At 53.6% G+C, this 18,057-nt stretch overlaps 1 protein-coding gene and 1 pseudogene across 6 annotated transcripts in view; one reads left to right on the forward strand and one right to left on the reverse strand.

Moving 5' to 3' along the window:
* Positions 1–76: 76 nt before the first annotated feature.
* The window catches only part of DNAH1 (dynein axonemal heavy chain 1), a 76,113-nt gene continuing 58,132 nt past the window's right edge, over positions 77–18,057 (reverse strand). For 2 of the 6 annotated variants that reach the window (XM_075096266.1, XM_075096265.1), the window contains 24 exons: positions 13,327–13,518; positions 12,694–12,861; positions 11,853–12,044; positions 11,296–11,427; positions 10,922–11,047; positions 10,299–10,418; positions 9,319–9,468; positions 8,752–8,912; positions 8,421–8,646; positions 8,141–8,336; positions 7,329–7,480; positions 6,641–6,837; positions 6,080–6,224; positions 5,480–5,638; positions 4,906–5,037; positions 4,552–4,722; positions 3,937–4,116; positions 3,673–3,849; positions 2,738–2,908; positions 2,413–2,543; positions 1,876–2,020; positions 1,399–1,605; positions 745–979; positions 77–375 (listed from right to left, as the gene is read on the reverse strand). In XM_075096266.1, coding sequence (XP_074952367.1) covers positions 254–375; positions 745–979; positions 1,399–1,605; positions 1,876–2,020; positions 2,413–2,543; positions 2,738–2,908; positions 3,673–3,849; positions 3,937–4,116; positions 4,552–4,722; positions 4,906–5,037; positions 5,480–5,638; positions 6,080–6,224; positions 6,641–6,837; positions 7,329–7,480; positions 8,141–8,336; positions 8,421–8,646; positions 8,752–8,912; positions 9,319–9,468; positions 10,299–10,418; positions 10,922–11,047; positions 11,296–11,427; positions 11,853–12,044; positions 12,694–12,861; positions 13,327–13,518 — 3,987 coding nt within the window. In that variant the 3' untranslated portion in view covers positions 77–253. Of the gene's footprint in view, positions 376–744; positions 980–1,398; positions 1,606–1,875; positions 2,021–2,412; positions 2,544–2,737; positions 2,909–3,672; positions 3,850–3,936; positions 4,117–4,551; positions 4,723–4,905; positions 5,038–5,479; positions 5,639–6,079; positions 6,225–6,640; positions 6,838–7,328; positions 7,481–8,140; positions 8,337–8,420; positions 8,647–8,751; positions 8,913–9,318; positions 9,469–10,298; positions 10,419–10,921; positions 11,048–11,295; positions 11,428–11,852; positions 12,045–12,693; positions 12,862–13,326; positions 13,519–18,057 lie in introns of those variants that run through there. The other 4 variants (XM_075096267.1, XM_075096268.1, XM_075096269.1 and 1 more) reach the window with 4 other exon arrangements.
* LOC142058677 (HAUS augmin-like complex subunit 3) lies at positions 14,038–17,541 on the forward strand (annotated as a pseudogene).

Consider the following 18,057-nt stretch of genomic DNA (forward strand, 5'->3'; position numbering starts at 1 on the left):
GAGTACCAAGTGCCTGCTCTGGGCCATGCTGGCACCTTTTCTGTGGTGCTAAAAACTTGAGGTGATTGTGGGGATAACACCAGGTGAATGTGAAAGCTCAATTTATTGACACAGCTCAGAGGGCAGGAGCAGAGGGAGAGTGGGTGCTGGCAGTCAGTGCTTGGCTCCTGCTGCCTACCTTGGTGCAGGATGGTGGAGGTGCTGGCTCAGGCCCTCAGCTGGTATGGTTTCCTGGGCTGGGTGTGTCTTGTGGCTAGAAGTCCAGGGCACAGATCAAGGCTGTGCCCCTTTTGATCCAGTGCTTCTGTGGCTTGTCTGTAGGGATCTCCACAGCAATCACATAGTTGGTGGAGTGGCCTGTTGTTGACAGCGTGCCTGTAACGGGGGAAGCAAGAGGGTGGTACTGCAGCCCTGGCTGCTGCACGCTGACTGGGGCGCCCCAAACAAGTGACCCCGTGGGAGATCCCCTGTCCAATCTCTGTGCTAGGTGACAGGCTGAGCAGGGCTGAGGGAGACAGGCTTGTGTATTTTTGGGTGTGGGCTTGAGGAGAGCCTGGCCAGAGGCACTGCTGCAGAGCCAGGGTGCCTGGCTGCTCCATCTCCACAGCCTCAGCAGGAGAAATCTTTTTCTCCCTGGCTGGTCTTGGTCAACAGTGCCTTGCTCCTGCAGCCTCTCCTGGGCTCCGTTTGTAGTGGCTTCTACAATCTCCCTTGCTTCTGGAGATCTGTCTTTAGGGCACCTACCTGCACGAGTAAGAGTCTTATAGATTGGGCACAGGTAGGTGCCAGTGGCTGGAGGCTTGCGGTTGGGGACAGGAAGCAGCCAGATAACGGCCATCTCTGTGTAAAGCTCCTTGGGGCGTGACTCTGCTAGCTGAAACGCAGCTGGGTCCCAGCGGGCGCCTTCGAGAAACAAGCCATGAATGTAGCAGCCTTCGTCAGGATGGCGAGTGAGCTCACTCACTGACTCCTTCATTACCTGCAGGAGAGTGGGCCCAGGGCCCTGAGTGAGGCATGTCCATAGAGGCTCAGCCCTGAGGACACCCTTAAGCTGCTCGTAGTTAAGTCAGTGCTGCCCAAGGTGGGGCCTGCCCCAGCTCTCAGGTGGGCTGGGTTTTCTGGCATCTTGCATCACGAGGCTGTGGGGCAGCCTGTGGCAAAGCCTGTGGGGGAGGATGTGAGCAGGTCTGGAGAGGTAGAGAAGTCTCTGCTTGCCTTGTGCAGATGCCTGGCAGTGTGGGTGGGTGTATCTGAGCACAGAGGGGATGATGGGGTCCATGGGCAGTTGTGCAGCTTGTGGCTTCACCTCTTGGGCAGGTCAGGGCTAGAACTGCCTCCTTTGTGGCTTTCTAGCAGCAGATTCCAGAAAAATTCAGAGCCTCTGGCTGACTTACTGACCTTGAAGCTAAATGAGATGGTGTCAATGGAGATGTCGGACTTCCTGGCAAAGTTCTGCAGTGTCCCGGTGAGGAAGGCCTGGGGGAAGAAGAGCCCGCTGATCCAGAACACGGAGGGGATCCCATGGCTGGTCCATTTCTGCAGGAATTCAATCCGTTGCACCAAGTCATTCACCCAGGATGCCAAGGGTTTCAGCGAGGGGTAGGCCTGTGGGGCAACCACAGAGGAAGGTGTTAAACGCAGTCAAGGGCACTCTAGACCTTGTGCCCCAGTTGCTGACAGCTGCCCAGAGCCCAGGGATTCATCCAGCCTGGGGCTGGGAATACTGCAAGCTGCACTAGGCAAGAGACATCTCTCTGTCAGGAGAGCAAGATCCAGCTCCATGTGAGTCAGCCCAGCCCAGCTGTGGTGGTTGATGACCCATTGCCCCAGTTCAGGTGAGCTCCTGGGGGCAGCTGGGCTGGCTGGGGCACATACTTTGGCATGCCACGTCTCGGGGACAGTGTTGTTGTACAAGCTGCTGGCCATCAGCTCCAGCTGAGAGGACATCACGACCAGGCCCTTCAGAGCTTTCAACAAATCCTTCAGTGTCTGAGCAATCACCTCCAGGAGCCTGTTGTACCTACACAGAAAGAGCAGAGGGAACAGCGTGACTCAGTGCAGTGGTGTATCACCCACGTCTTCCTGGAGAGGGTATAGATCTCTGTACGACGAGTGAAGCTCCTCCATGTAACCCCTGGCTCCATTCCTCTTTAATGGAGTCTCACAGCTGCCCCCCCAGCCCTGAACTGCTGATGGTGGTGGATGGAGGCACTGGTCAGGCCCCACAGGACAGGGATCAGCTGAAGGTGCTGGCTGGGACAACAGAGTTGTTAGTGTGGCTGCCAACCCCACTGCCCTGCTCAGCAGTGACTTTCCTGAAGGGTGGGTGGGAGCAGGGACCTGCACACCCCTGCTGTTATCCAAGGGAGCAGCCAGTTGCTGGCCCAGGACGTGATCTCATAGGGGTTTTACCTGATCACCTCCTGTACCAGCACTGTATTCATGGACTCTTTGTAGAGCAGCGGGTATTTGTGGATCACCTCCTGCACGTTCATGGGGGCAGGCAGCTTTGCCAGGATGTCCTTGGAGGTCTCCTCCACGAGCTGGAAGGAAGACAGCAAGGGGGTGAGCACCCTCCTGGCCACAGCTGCCGAGAAGGGGGAGAGCCAAGGCCTGGATGGCAGTGCCACTGCTGACACCTGGCAGGCAGGGTGGCACCTGCTGAGAGCTGGTGTTTGTGCTTACCGCCTGTACTGGGCACTGGCTGCCAGAGCACTGACAGGATCAGGACACCCACCTCTTCCCTGCTGCGGCCTCCCAGCATGAAGGTCTTGGGTTGCAGCTGCATAATGGTCCCCAGCAGAGCAAAGATCTCGTTCTGAGCGAAGGTGATGTTGGCATTGTCGTGTAAACCAAAGAGCTCTGGGTTATCGTTGAGTGGCAGGCTCTTGATGTACTGGAGGTAGCCCTGGAGAGGAATCCGCACAGGCTCTGAGGCCAATAGCACAGGGATAAAGCTGTGGTGCCCTGTCGGGCTGCTATGGGCCTGGCCCAAAATAAATTACTAAGCCAGGGTTGCTGGATAAGCTAAACCCAGCAGATCACAGACTCAGCTAGGAGATAATCCTAGTCTTGGTGTTTGAGATTCATTCATCTGACTTCTACAAAGCAACTTATCTTCTGTCACACCCAGGAAATGCCACGTGCAGCTTTGACTTAGGGACAGCTTATGTGTGCCCAGAGCAATGCCTGCTGATGCAGGACTCGGGCTGCCGGGGAGGCTGACAGGGTGACAGCTCCTCTCAGCCAGGTTCGGTACCTGAGTGGAGGTCATGGCCAAGGTTTGGGATCTGGCTGGAGAGTGAAATTGCAGTTGTGTAGAAGCAAACATGTGCTATGAGAATGAGTAGCTTGGCAATGAGCTTCCTGCTGGGTCTCCTGCAGAGCTCCTTGGGTACTTTAGGTATGTGATATCAAAATGATTCAGGGTACAAAAGCTTTCAGCTGGGAAATTCTGGTGATAGCTGTTACCACCTCCTGTGCACAGCGATAAGGTTTTCCTCCTGTTGCTTCAAACAGATGCAGCTTCCTGAAAGTATCTGAAGATCCCCAGGTGCTTACAAACTTGTTTCCCCAGGGAACTGCAATACAGTGGCTTTGAGGGAGGAGTAGGTCCCCTTTGCACTATGACGATCCCCTGGATCTGTGAGCTGCAATTTGTTGAGTACTTACATCGAGGTCAGAAGAGGTACTGATCTGCTTGTAGATCCCTGATTCCGAATAGGCAAACCCAGGAATTAAAATCTCAGGCTTGTAGAAATCTTCCAAAATACTCATGATGCAGCGCCTGTCCCAGTCATCAGTCACACGACCGCCATAGTTGATCTCACCAGTTGTGTACTTCAGAACCTGTGAGGGACTCTGCCTTGGCTTTCTGACCGACACATGCATCATGAGCCTGTTCCCTCCCCAGGACGGGCCAGCTCACACACTTACCTTGTACGGGATGTCTGTGTATTCACTCAAGAACATCTGTAGCTGACTAATGCAGATGTGGAGGTCTCCGTCTGTAAACTCATAGGGGATGTTGAACCCTAGAGGCCCAAACTTTCTCCTCTCCAGCATGTTCCCATGGAAGAAGCAAAGTGACAGCAACAAGGATTTAAATTCTGCAACCTGTGGGCAGGGGAGCAGGGAGAAGAGGTGCTCAGCTTGGGTAGAGGCACGCTTGGATGGGGTCAGTTCCAACTGGGACCTGGCAGACGTGCTAATTCAGCAGTGCCAACTGGAGCCTGGAAAGGTGGAAACCTCCATCAGGGTGCTGTGCTGGGGAAGGCTGTGGCCCACTCCCTTGCATAAAGAGAGCTGTGAGAGTCTTACGCTGGGCCTCCGCAATCCTGTTGCTTCTGTTTCTCAAAGTGAAACTTCTAATTGTCTCATCACAGAGTAGATGTGGGCTTATGAGAAATACCACCAGCCCTTCTCTACTACTTGAGAGCTCTAGTGGAAAGGAAGATCTATGCCGGGAGAGGAGCAACACCCAGGTGGAGAGCATACACTGGAGTGGACACAAGCTGGGGACAGCAAACCAAAGCACAACCTGGGTCTTACCTTGGGGCAAGAATTCAATAAGTCATCACTAAAACTAATGTAGGACTTGAGCAGGTTGGCCTTGACCCCGCGGGGGGGCTCGACAGTCATCTTGGAGCCATTGCGGAGGATGGACACAGGGAAGTGGTTGCTCGGTAGACTGGTGAGCCAGAGGCGAAAGTCCTGATGCACCTGGAAAACCAGAAGGAAGCAAGTGTTCAGAGGGTGCAGACCACAGCAGCTGCTCCTGCACTGACCCTCTGGTTTTACAGGGAACCTGTGGATGGGATCAAACTAGACCTGGGCTCCTGCCAGGGCTCCAGCTTCATGCGTGTTATCCTCAGAGTGGGCAGGCTGCTCAGTAAAACAGCTCACCTTGCTGGGGTCAATGCCCTCAACGAGTCTTTCCAGTGAAGACATCCAGCTAGGGGCCAGGTGGCAGTTCTGGAAGAAGACCCAGTTGCCCTGCTCCATGGCACTGTGCATCATGGCTTCAGCATGGGGGCCCTGAGGAGGCAGATGAGAAGAGCTTAGAGATCCTGGTCCCTCGTGGTTGTGCCCTGATGAGCTGGACAGGGAGACAGCTGCTGGGTGGAAAGACCACTTTCCAGAGCTACAGCCTGGATTTGTTGCCTTGGCTAAACTGCATCTTTGCTGTCAGATGGCACAGCAAAGACCCTTTTACAGCTTTTGCAAGCCTGTGTGGGAGCATGGAGGGAATGGAAGAACTGGGGATGGATTTGGGGACCTAGAGGGCACTATAGGGGGAACCGCTGTAGGTCCCCACTGAACTGGCTCCTCCAACTAGCAGAAGGCTGGTGAGTAAGGGCCCTGGGGCAGGAGGATGTTTTCACTGTGCTGTAAGGATGTTTGACCCACTTGGAGCTAGGTGAGATCACTGGGAGTGCCAGCAGGACAGTGGTGGCCCAGATGGGGACCAGCAGCTTACCTGGCCTTGGCCCAGAGAAATGGCAGAGAGCTTCTGGGAGAACTTCATTTCCTCAGCAAACCTGTAGAGGTCAGCAGCAGGGTCGGTGCCCGGGGACAGCACAAACACCAGGGGGGTGGCGGCAGTGGACTCCCTGAAGACGACTGAGATGTCAGTGACCTGCAACACAGAAAGTTGGTCAGAGTGGAGGTGCCGTAGTGGCAACATGCTCAGCACCTCCTCACCCTGCCTGGCCTCCAGCTCCTCTCCAAGGCACTGGCATGCTCTTGGGTGCTGAGGCCAGAAACATGTTTAATAAGGGCCTAGTACAGCTCTCCTCCAGCAGCATTAGGATCAGGGCAGTAATCACTTTCCCATTTGTCATTCAAACTCATCCCTCATATGCCTGCACTATCTGCCCCCTCCCAGTGTGGTTTAATTGGTGGACATTAGCTAAGACATCCCTCGTCTAAGATGTGTTTCCTCAACTGTGGGGACACTGCATCTGCAGAGAGGCATGAGCATACTCACTGCAACTGGAAAATGCTGAGGGCCCATTTACAGCAAGCTGAAGGCCTCCTGCTCTACTCCTGGCCCCACCAGCTCCTTTTGGCTGGATACCTGTGGCTCAATGAAGTGCCGATCCAGGTTCAGCGTCACAAAGTCCTGCATGGCATTGGTGATCTTATCTCTCCGCAGACACCGCAGAACCAGCAACTTTTGGAAGGCATCGAGCTCAGATTCCCACTTCCCGGGCAGGGGCTCTCTGCAAAGCAATTACGTGCATGCTGGGGAGATGTACCAGAACCTGTAGCTCCCCAAGAAGCACCCAAGTTGCTTGCAGGCAGCCACTGGGGTTTCAGAAGGGACAAGGGCCTTCCAGTCACTTGGCTGAGGTGGTTGTCCATAGCCTTGTAACCATCAGCAGGCAAGCCAGAGATGCTTCCACTGGGGAACCACCAAATACTGCTGGGCTACTGCACCACGTGGCTCTGCCTTGGGCAAGCAACTGGCAAGGGCCACCCTTGTGGAGACAAGGTGATGCCTTGTACTCTCCCTTGCATGGCACTGCACTGGGAGCAGAGCCGGCACCGTGGCTGTATCAGCTCCTTGTGCTCTCCCAGGGAAGCCATTACCTGCTGGTTGCAGTACAGCTAAACCGACAAAGCAGCGGGCACATGCCTGTGAGGCTTGAGGCTGTCAAAAATGGCCCTGAATGCTACAAGGTTGGCTGCAAAATCTTTGGCGAAGCCAGAGAAGTTCTTCAGGCTGCTTAAGGCCAGGATGTCTCCCCACGCTCTCTCATACAGCCAGGCTGGAGCTGGGTTCTCCCTCATCTCCTTTGTGGTCCCTCCTGACAGAAGGTACCGCCACTCATCCTGGGAAAAGGATAGGATGTGGTCATGGATTATAGCCTACCTGCTTGGGCCTGAGGCACATGGGTTTGTGCCATATCTAACTAAAATCCTGTAGTAACTTTCTGGCTGTCTCTCCTGCCAGGTGTGTGTGTCGACGAGTAAGTGAACTGGAAGGTCTGGTGAGATCAACATCACTGTTCAGCTGCCACTACATTTTCTTTCTTCTAATCCCTGCCTGTGCCCTCTGAACTTACTAACCTTTGCAGCAGTCTGGCAGCAAAATGGCACACTGCAGGTGATTCAGACCACAGAGTTCTGCATGTACACACAAGGAAAGGTTTGAGATCTGAGTGGAGAGGCCCTGGATTTGGCAATTAGCCTGCCAAGCCTGTCTGCAGCTCCAGGGGACAAGGCTCCTTTTCCATCCTAGCATGCTACTCTAGAGGGCTGATCAGGCTGGGTTTGAGTTGCCCTGATGGGATTCTGTCAAAGGACAAAGGTGGCTTGCTCACCATATCAATCCGCCCATCGTTCATCAGAATCCGGCTACAAATCAGGAAGGCAAACATGAGCTTGTGCTTCTCAAAGAGGCTACGGCACACGTTGCTGTAGAGACTGAAGGTAATGTAGTTGTTGATGTTCTTGATCCGGTCCTTCAGGGCATCTGAAAAAAAAGGCAACAACCAGACAAGGGTGGTGGGTTCTACCACTGACATGGAGGGTGCTCTCCACATCAGCTGTCAGGTCCTGGTCACAGGGGCACACCTGCACCCTGCCCAGGAAGAAGAGACACTGCTCTCAAATATAGACTTGGCACAGAAACCCCTGTGAAAGCACAAGGCTGTGAGGCTCAGCACACAGAAGAAAACACTGCCCCAACACCAGGAGGGAGTCTACACTGCACCACGGCAGCCTACATGGGCCCAGCCACCACCATCCTGGCTAACACAGGCTGCTGGGCAAAGAAAGCTGTCCACAGCCTGGCAGCAGCAGCCAACACCTGTGCTTGGAGGCAGCTCTGTGGCAAGCAGAGCCACACCATTACCAGGATATCATGTACCTTGGCTGTGCCCTAGCTCTAGCATGCCTCCTGCCTGGTCAGACAGGGCAGCAGAGAAGTACTGGGGAAAAGAAGAGAGGAGAGGCTGCAACCACACCTTCCCTTGCTGTGTGGACACAACTAGGGGCAGCTCGGGACAATGCTGAGAGCCAATGCAAGCGGCCACATTTGCCTTGACTCTGCAGGTGTCCTGGCTTCTGCTGCTGACAGACCAGGAATGTGGGATAAAGAAGAGGTTAGGAGGGGGCTGTTCTGGGAAGGCACCTGCTCTCTCAGAGTTACTGATCCCCATCAGAAAGATGTTGAGGAACCACTCAAGTGAGTACTGGTACATGGGGTCCACATGGGACAGGTCTGAGACACAGAAGTAGAGGATCTGTGAACGGACGGCCACAGGCGCATACTGCAGGCGGGTGATGTTGATGTCCTTCTCTGTCTGCTCTGCCACCATTACCTTGGTCTGGAGGACAGAAGAGACATCATGCTTAGTGCAGTACTGGCAGGGGATGCACAGCTGCAAGAGGAGAGCACCTCCACCTCTGACCTGGATCTCTCCTGCCTTCAGCTTGGATGCCCCCAGCACTCTGATGAGCTCTAAGTCATCTACAGGGTTTCCTTCAGAAGTGCTGAGCCGGTACAGGATCTGGTCTTCTATCTCCTTCAGTTCCTGATGCATCTTGGCATTGCTAACAATTAGCTGGTTTCTAGCTTCTTCTAAGTCAGGCCGCTCGGCAGCCACAACTTGTCCCAGCAGTTGGTCTTCCAAGCCACTACAAAAGCCATGGAGGTGAGGGGGCAGTCAACAGGCCCAAGCGTTTGAGGACTGTGAAGAATGAGGCTGAGCATCATGGGCAGCTAATGGGGTAAGCGGGTACCTGGGTGAGAGGGTGAAGTTGATGAGGGTGAGCTTCGTGGAGACCTCGGGGCTGTAGTGAGGGTTGGACAGGTTGGTGGTGATGTACATCTTGAAACCCTCATGGTAGGGGATCACCATATCCCCCAGCTTCAGCACAGTGTTGCCTTGCCGTCTGTAGGTCTGTACCAGAGGGGGACAAATACAGGAAGGCTGGGATGGCTACCTCTTGTGAGGGAAGGCATCCTGCTGTGCTCTGGGCTCTGCAGTGAGAAGAGAGTCTGAAGGCTCTCTGGACAGAGGAGCTCAAAGCTGTCTGGCACACCCGAAGGCCTGAATGTGAATAGAGCAGCTGTATTCCATGGCCCTGCCTCCCAGGCAAAGACACCTGCTGGTAGGAGCCTGGGGTAGGCAGGAGGCTGCCAACACGTTGGAGCCCTGACCAAGACACATGAGCACAGAACAGGTAGCATCCGTGCACAAACATCCATGTACAAACCCACCACATCCCATTACACCCTGGCCAGATGCCCCCTTACAGCCCAGCCAAGTACCCCCTGCCCCTCCTTGCCATGGCGAGACATAGGACCTGTTTCAGCAGAACAGGCTCGAGGGCTGGATCCAGCTCCTCGCCAACATTCTCCAGCAGGAAGGGCTTCCCAAAGGTAATGGCATTTTCCAGACTGCAGAGGAAGTCCCGGTCACTCAGCTTGGCCACCTCCAGGCTGTTCATCTTCTCCTGAAAGGCAGTAGGGGAGGGCAGGGTCCCTGTGGTGTCCTGCCCACCTTCACATCCAGCTCTGGTGCATGGTATGCCTCTCACTGGGCTGATTTAGCTCCCTGGAGCAGCAGAAATAATCTCTTTTCTTGCTTGGCTAGTTTTTGGCTATTTTGGCAAATTTAGTCCAGGTCATCAGGCACTAGAGACAGCTCAATGAGGCAGCTGTTTCCAATGAGGAAGGAGGGGGGAGCCATATCCCTGCAGAGCCCCACACTGGAAACTCAGAGCTCACTTGCTTGCAAAATGAGAGCAGATGGGTGGGAAAAGCCCTCTGGGAGCAAAACAGGAGCGGCCACCAGAGCCTACTGCCTGACCCTTCAAAAGGGCAGTGGGTACCTCTCTAGAGGAAGAGAAAAGGTGGTGGTTTGTGTTCTCACTGCTCTGATAGCAGGGACTGTACTTACTAGCCAGGTAATGCTACCCTAATCCCTTCTATCCTAGGGACCCTAAGAGCTGTTATGGGAGATGCTAGTGTTTTTCTGTGTGTTTTAGTGTGTGGTAAAGGATGTAAGGCCTCCAGAATGCTAGTGGAGAGCAAGAGTGGGAATCTGATGCCTCACTTGCTTACAGCAGGGCCCTTCCTGCCTTGTGCTGATTTCCCCAAGCAGGGAAGTCTGCCTGGCATGAATACAGATATGAAGCCTACCCGGTGCTGGGGAGGCTGGGCTGGCCTAGTGTGGAGTCTTGCAGCTCTGGAGCCCAAAGTCTGAGGCTGCTCTATGCAGCTCCTAACAGAAGATTCTTTCCCCTATCCTGACAGACCTGGCTTTCCTCCCCACAGCTCTTACCAGCTTCTTGATCCACTTGTTTGCTTGTCCTTGGGGATCTATGTAGTGAGTCCAGCGCTGGGAGAATTGTGTTATTACCCCATTTTCCACAGACAGAGTGTCATTGGGTAAACCAGCAATCTAATGGGGTAGAAAAAGCTGTTTGGAACACCTGGTAGTACAACACAACTGACCAGACAGAAGCCCTTCCTGCCTGGGCCCCTGCGTGATGGATAGGGGATAGTGGTGAGGGTACCTCTAAGAGCAGCTGAGCCCAGAGCTGCAGCTCTGCCTGAAGTGGCTCAGCCATGGGACAGAGCTGTGCTGGCAGAGCTGGGCTTGGGGAGGCTACAGCCAGGGATTTGCCCTAAGTCTGTGGTTTGTAAAGGGGAATTCTTACAGGTTAGGGCTGATACCCTCAGAGCTTCTGCCTTGGATACTGCCAGGTCCTCTCCTGCTCATTGCACACAGAGCCCTGGCAGCAATTCCAGCTCTGCAGTGCAGAGGAACTTGGTTGTTATTGAGCTGTTTGGTCTTGGGTCTGTCCTCTAGTACAGGTGATCCTAGTGAGTGGTGAGCTGAGTGTTTTAGCTTTTACCTGAGGTACCTTCAGCATGAAGTGTTGGGTTTTTTCTGCAACTTGCCTGCCAGGAGCTGACTTCCACAGGGTCTCCAAGGGTGCTGATCAGGTTTGGCTCCTTGGTGTGAGGAATGTTGTTTTCTGACAGCTGCCTCACCCACTCCTTGCACAGTGCTATGCGGTAGTGTCCCTGCCATGAGAAGCACCATCATAGCATTTCTTTTTGTTGCAGCTAGTCTGCTGTGAGCACCTAAACCCTCCCGTTTCCATTCAAGTGAGACCCTGTGCAGCCTCTGGCACAAACGGAGAGAGATCCAGGAGGGATTTTGTACTCTTTTGTCCTAGTCCTTTTTCCCAGTGGATCTGGCCAGCAACAGCAAGAGGCCAGGAGAGCAGAGCAGCTAACCGAGCCCCTCGCAGGGAGCATTGCACACTTACTGTAAAAGGGCCCAGGTAGGCCACAAAGCCAGCTGCAATCAGCATGTCCCCAGTGATGTTGTTGATCTTGTAATCCAGATTCTCTACAGTGTCCTGCCAGCGCACCTTCTCATCAGCCAGGCTGTTTATAAGCTGTGGGATAAAAGTTGCATACATTAGAGCTGCTGTGTAGTCTAGCCTTGTGCCCTGGACATGCTGCTCTCTGGGTAATGCTGCAAGTGACTTTGGTGACCAGAGGTTGTAGGGTGTCCTCTGCCATATCCTGAATTCTGTCCCCAGCTTTGAGCACTTAATCCTGGGATTACTGGGCTGCTCTCAGCTGTCCTGGAGACCTGTTGCTGCCTGAAGAAGTGCTGCAGGGGAGGACAGCAGCTTTTCACACCAGTACCTGGCTAGTTTAGCTTCCCCAGTCCTGTTGTACTGCTGAGATCTGGCCAGGTAACTTCAACCTAGGATTGTTGTGAGCTGCAGGCACACAGATATTTTCACCACTGTGCTCCTTGACCTGAAATCAGGTTGTCTCATGTAAGCAGGCAGAACCCAGTTCTGTCCCTTACCATATTGGCGCGGTCCAGTCTCTGCTGACACTGCTCACACTTCACCTCCATCTCCTCCTTCTTGGCTATGCAGATCTTATACTTGGCTTGCAGCATGGCAATGCCACCTTCAACCTCTCTCAGGCGTTCCTTAGCTTCCTCAAGGACCTGCTGAGTGGCATGTAGGTCCTCTTCTGCCTCCCGCCAGGCTTGCTGGGGAGATATACAAGGAAACAGTGGGTATGTTGGGCATGTGGCCAGGTTCTTCCCCCAAAAAAGCTAGAGACCTTGGAGCAAGAGTAAGATTTCCATAAAAATTGAAATGTTTTCCCATAAAAGCAATAGCTGATACTGAGATCCTTCCATGTATGACAAAGGCTGACCTACCTAACTCCAGTGGGATGTTCTGCAAGCCCAGGAATGAAAGCAGGGGTGAGGAGAGCATTTTGGCATGGCTCCAAAAAGCCAAGAACCTGTGCCAGCTTGCAGAAGTTCAGGATGTGGCCCACTGGTGAAAAGGAGGAAAGATTCCTCTGCTTGTCCCAAAATAATAAAAAAATAGCTAGGCTTGGAGAGGATTCAGGCTGAAACACTAGTGAGATGTAGGAATGCCCTCTCTGTAAGTACAGTTTCTGCTGAGCTAGGAACTTGGCACTAAGAACAAGGTATCACTTCTGTCCCAGCATATTCCAGGCTATTTTGTTATGTTAATGCATTTTGAGGCTTTGGCTCAGCTAAGGCTTCATCTGAACATTACACCCTGACCTGCAGAACATGGTGATTCTTGGCATCTCCTGTAGAAGGGGACTGCTAGTACTGTGTTCCCTTACACCTAGAGCAGCTGGGTCATACTGCCTCTTACCCGCTTGGGTTCCACCACCTTGGCCACAAAGTGGTACTTGTGCATGGCACGCACCCACTGGCAAATGGAGGTGCAAGCTTTGGAGACCTTGGCAATGGCAGCTGGCTGAAACTCCTCACTGTCAATGTAGGGCTGGATGGCCCTGATCACAGTGTCTGCAATATTGTCCTGCAAAGAATGGTGGGAGAGAAAGGAGAACGGTGATGAGGGTGCTAGAGATCTGACTGAGAAAGGTCTTAAAGGGCTTCCCCCAGTGGCTGCCACCTGCCCCAGGACCTGGCAGGGTGGTTAAGCCATTGCACTGGAGCAAGAGGAAACAAACTGCTGTGTGTTGAGGCCTGGGAGGCAGGGCTGTGAGATTGGGGAAATCCCTTCCCATACCGCTTCCATCCAGGTTCTCTGCATGGAAAGAGCAGAGGAACAGAAGGGGAAGACCTTTGTGTCTGGGTCCCACTGTCCAAGGCAATGAAGTGCACCCAGCTGACATGAGGACTTCCAGGCCAAATACGTCCTCATCCTCTGTGCTGTTGAAGGGTGTTGCCCACAAGGAGCTTCAAGCTTCACTGCTGTGAGAAGGATCTCTGTGAGGCAATACTTGATCCCTGGTCACAGCCTTCCTCTGCCACCACTTACCTTATCATACTTAAGCAGGCTGTCCAAGAACTTCCCTGGGTCCTGGAGAAGGCCCCTGCCTGGCTCCCAGTAGTCTTCCACCTTGGAGCCTAGCTTTTCTCCTGCCACCCTTTTGGGCTTGATTCCTTTCATAATGCAGACAGCTTCAATCACCATCTTCACACCGAGGGGAGGCCGCTGCATTGCTCGTACCTTTAAAACCCAAATGGAGACAGTGGGTTGGCATGGTTCTTGGTGAGATAGGGTGCTCATCCCTCAGCTGGCCCAGGGGAGACTGGGACCAGAGGCAGGACATTTAGAGGATGCAATGCACAGACAAGAAGGAAAGAGGTCTGGTTATTGGAAAAGGCTCGGAGCAAACTACAGGTAGGCTGAAAAAGCCTGCCTCAGTGCTCTGATAGGTAGATCTTACAGGCTGAAGACATCTTAGCAAAGTAGCTAGATCTGTATGGTCCTGGGGATGAGACTGTATAGAAATGGGGCATGGGCAGGCTTTCTCCCTTACTCTGTGGGCTCTCATTTGTTTTGTACCCCACCGTAGCAATTCAGCACCCCATGAGCTGGTCTGCAGCACTTGTGGAGGGACTGCTTGAGTCTCTCCTTAAGCAGGCAGCTACAAGTGCTGCTGCAGCACCCTTGAGATGGCTGTGGGTATCAAGACCCTTAAGGATGATGCCTGCTTTTTCCCTTCTACTTGTGACCATCCTTGCCATGTTCAGCCAGAGATACTCCCAGTCCTTCCCACTGGACACAGTCAGCAGAGGGGCAGAGTTTGTAGCAACACTGAGGCTGATCTAACCCCATGCAGACACCTTCTGCAAGAAGGACTTTGACTGGGTCTTTGACTGCCCTCAGACAAGGCAATTCCTTGAGTAGTTCTGCAGCACGGTGAGTGAGGAGAATGTGCTGAGCCCGGCCAAGATGGAGGCCTATGATGCCCTGCTGCCTGCAGGCAAGCCCATCCTGGAAGGTAATGCCCTTGAGCAGGCATTGCAGATGTGCTGCACAGTCCCCCAGCTCTCAAGCGTGATACCAGATGATGAGGGTCCCTCTCTGGAGGGCCTGCAGCAGGAGCTTCTGGAGCTGAAGAACTATTGTGACCATCAGCTCTGGCACCACAGCAAGCTTGCATGTTTGGCCAGCCAACCTGCCACAGGAGCTGGGGTATTTGGAGGAGGAGGAGAAAGTGGTGAAGCTGGATGTAAAGAAGGCTCAGAAGGGCTTGGAAGTGGCAATCTTCCAAACCAATGCTGTCCTGAGCCAGATCAACAAGGCTGCAAAGCAGCTGGCAGAGTCACATGGGGATGTGGGGAAAGGCCAGCTGCTGGTACTGCTGTGCGAGATGGATCTCAGCCCTTACCTGGAGCTAGAACAACAGGCCACTGATGTGTTTGAGAAGTTCATCCAGCAGGTCCTACTGGGGAGTGTCCAGGCTCCAGATGCTGGAGCAAGTGCACAGGGAGAGAGAAGCCTGAAGGAAAGGTTGGAAGCTGGGACACAGAGGGACCCAGACGGGGAAATACCAGAAAGAAGACAAGAAGCTCCTCATCAAGAGTATGCAAAAACACCACGGGAGGTGACAACAGCATGTCAGGGAATGCTCCAAGGCTTGAGGGCAGAGCTGCTAGCAGATGGAAAGGAGAGAGGTGTTGAGCCTGGCAGATGAGGAGGAGAGAGATGGCAGCCAAGAAGCAACAGAGAGAATGGACACAAAGCAAACAACAATGCCAAAAAGTCTTTGGGCTGATAGAGATGAGCTACCGGGAGACGAAGACACCTACTGGAAGGAGATGAACCAAATGGAAAAAGCACATATCTGTGCCCAGAGGGAGGTTATAGTCATGTCAGCAAAAGTGGAAGGCAACTGTGCTGTGCTGGAGTGGGCCCAGAGGACTCTGGAAGCTCTTGAGGAAAACCAGGTAGGGCCAGTGCTCCCCTTTCTCCACCATCCTTTGTGGCAGGGTCTGCCTGTGCTGCGGGCAGTCCCTCCTGTTGAATGCTGGAGCATAGATGACATGTCAGGAGGGGGTGGCAAAGCCAGGTAGTGCTAGCAGTGTTCCCTGACACCAGCCTGTCTTGTCTTCCCCCTGCACAGCAGGTAGTTGAGGCAGAGCCCTGGAGTCAGGCTGCCTTGCTTCAGCAGCAGCTTCACATCCTGTGTTGCAACATCACGCAGGCCCTGACTCACCAGTTGCCACCCCTGCTGAAGGCAGAGGCCTGCCTCTCTCACCTGCCTATCCTGCAGAGGCAGCTCAGCCTGGAAGATGCCCGTCTGCAGTACATTGCTGCAAGGCAGGAGGAGGCAGCTGTGTGGCTGGTGAACCAGCACAGCCACCTGGATCTGCTGGAGCTCCAGCTGAAACGGGAGAGAAGGAGCTGGGCCAGAAGGCTGCTCAGCTAGGGGAGATGGAAACTGCCATGAGAGAAACCCAGACCAGGCCGAAGAAGCAGCAGGACTACTTAAAAAATGCCAGCTCCTCCCAGAACGGTTGTCCATGCTCATGGATAGACCCCAAAGACCTCTCTGCTGTATGGTAATGGCCTGGGGGTGTGTGTGCGTAAGGAACAAACCAGACGTGGAGGAGGTGGCATGGGAATGGGAGAGGCATACAGCAGACCCAAGTTACCAGGCAGTCTAGTAGCGCTCTTCTGCAAGTGCAGTGCCACCCTGACTCCATGGTGGTGTGAAATTCCCCAGAAGATGGCATCTGCTTCTTCCTGGCTGGCTAGGGTTGACAGAGCAAAGCATGGGCTTGGAGAAGGGAATGAGTATGGAGAACAGATGTTTTCCTAGGATGTGAAGAGGCAAGTCTTCAGCCATTGAGAAGGACAGCTAGGCCAGAAGGAAGCACAAGCAGCTTGGAGCAAGAGCTTTCTCTAGTTGGGTGTCCTGCACTGACAAGGGCTTCTCAGCTTTCTTGCACAGCTCTGGACTAGCTGGTGCTGGTGTCTGCCAGCAAGGAGTCTCTGACTGGCTCTTCAGCTAGCCTGGTCCTTTATGGTGCTCCTCCCAGACCTCCAAGGATGCTATGCTGCTCACCAGGAGTGGCTGTCCTCTCACTGTTGCCCCACAGCCACTTACATCCCAGTCCCAGAGTGCACAATGTCTCCTGAGCCCTGTTCTTCCTCAGCGCTGGCACACTGCTCACACCTCTGGCTGACTGTGCTTGACTGTGCTGTCTTGCAGGCTCTGGGACGTGCTGGTGGGGCAAGATCAGGAGAAGCAACTCTTCTACGGCTATAAGATGATAGCAGCCCAGTGCTCCCAGACGGTTCAGGTCCAGAGGGTGCTGGAAGCACAGCTGGCAGCTCTTATGTCCCAGCTCCCAGCCCTGGGGAGTCATTCACAGAAGTGCTCTACCAGCAGTTGTACAACAGCTCCAACCAGCTGCAGCTTTCCTCTCTCGTAAGCAAGCACTCCTGCTCCACCAGGCCTTGCTGGGTGGCACAGGGCTGTGAGTCAGAGCCCTCTGTGCTGTCCTCCCTGGGTGCTGGGGGTAGAACTTACTGCCTGTCAGCCCACAGAGGGAGAGGAGGCTGGCCTGACCCTGGCCTTGTCCCTCAGCTAGCCTCTGCCTCACTAGATAGCTTTTGGGACAAAGATGATCCTCACTGTTTCACATGTGCTGTTAAGTATATAGATTGGGGTGCCTTAGCCAAGGTGGCCCACTAATCCAAGGAACCTCTGTTCCTTGGGCTAGATGTGTTCGGAGGCTAGAGCCAGGTGGGTAGTTTGCTTCTGGTGGGCTGAGCTGTTCCATAGGTGGGAGGATATCCCCTCTTTCTGCACTTTCACATGCATTTATGCTCTGCCCCTCAGATCACTGAGCTGATGCAGCAACTGGTCACCATGCATGACAACCTCTACCAATTGCTGACAGACCTCCTGAATGACTTGAAAGGTCAAGTCCAGATGTCTGGGGAGCCTTATCCTGCAGACAGTGTAATCTTTATATGTATTTTTACTGTGATGAAGATCGGCTGAAAGAGGTGGTAGAGGAGCTGGAGAAGCAGGTGTCAGCTTTCTTCAAGGGACCATTGATGGAGCTGCCCTATGTGAAGGAGTAGGTCAAAGGAATGCTTGCTCCCTGCCATAGAAGTGAGGTCCTCTTTTAGTTGGGCTGGATCATTAATCCTGGACTGGGAGAGAACTCTGGTGGTCCTGGCTCCAGTGACAGGTCACCTGAGTCATGGCCCAGAAGCTGGGCTTAAAAGAAGCACGGAGTTTATTCCCTAAATGAAGAGTTTCCTGAAGCTGGTGGGTGGGTTAGACGATATCTAAGAAATTGATGCATCTTGTGAGTTGGCATTGGAAGCCTTGCATAGACAGTACTTTTCTTGCCAACTCTACAAGAGGACAGGTGCTGGGGGCAAGTGGGCTGACACTGTGTCTTTACCCACCTTCTGGGGAAGAGTTTTGTATGTTTTGTGGGGAATAAAAAGGTCTGTTTTTCATTACTGCCTGTCCCTCCTCTCCACAGCTGTTACACCCTGTGCAGTGAAATCTTGTACTTGATGAGTTTGCTCTCTTGGCTATGGGCTGTGATGCTTGCCAGGCTCAGTCACCCTCCTTTCTCTGATTACCCTATTTCAAGCCAGTATTCCTTGAAGTCAGCCTACTAGCCATTGCCTCTTCCTCTTCTCTCTGTCTGCGGTGGATTCCCTTTCAAAAGAACCTGCTGGTTCAGACAGTGTACTTCTAGGTCTGTCCCTGTGCTGTGCAGTCAATTC

The sequence above is a fragment of the Phalacrocorax aristotelis genome, chromosome 6 (assembly GCF_949628215.1).
Source record: "Phalacrocorax aristotelis chromosome 6, bGulAri2.1, whole genome shotgun sequence".
NCBI lineage: Eukaryota > Metazoa > Chordata > Aves > Suliformes > Phalacrocoracidae > Phalacrocorax > Phalacrocorax aristotelis.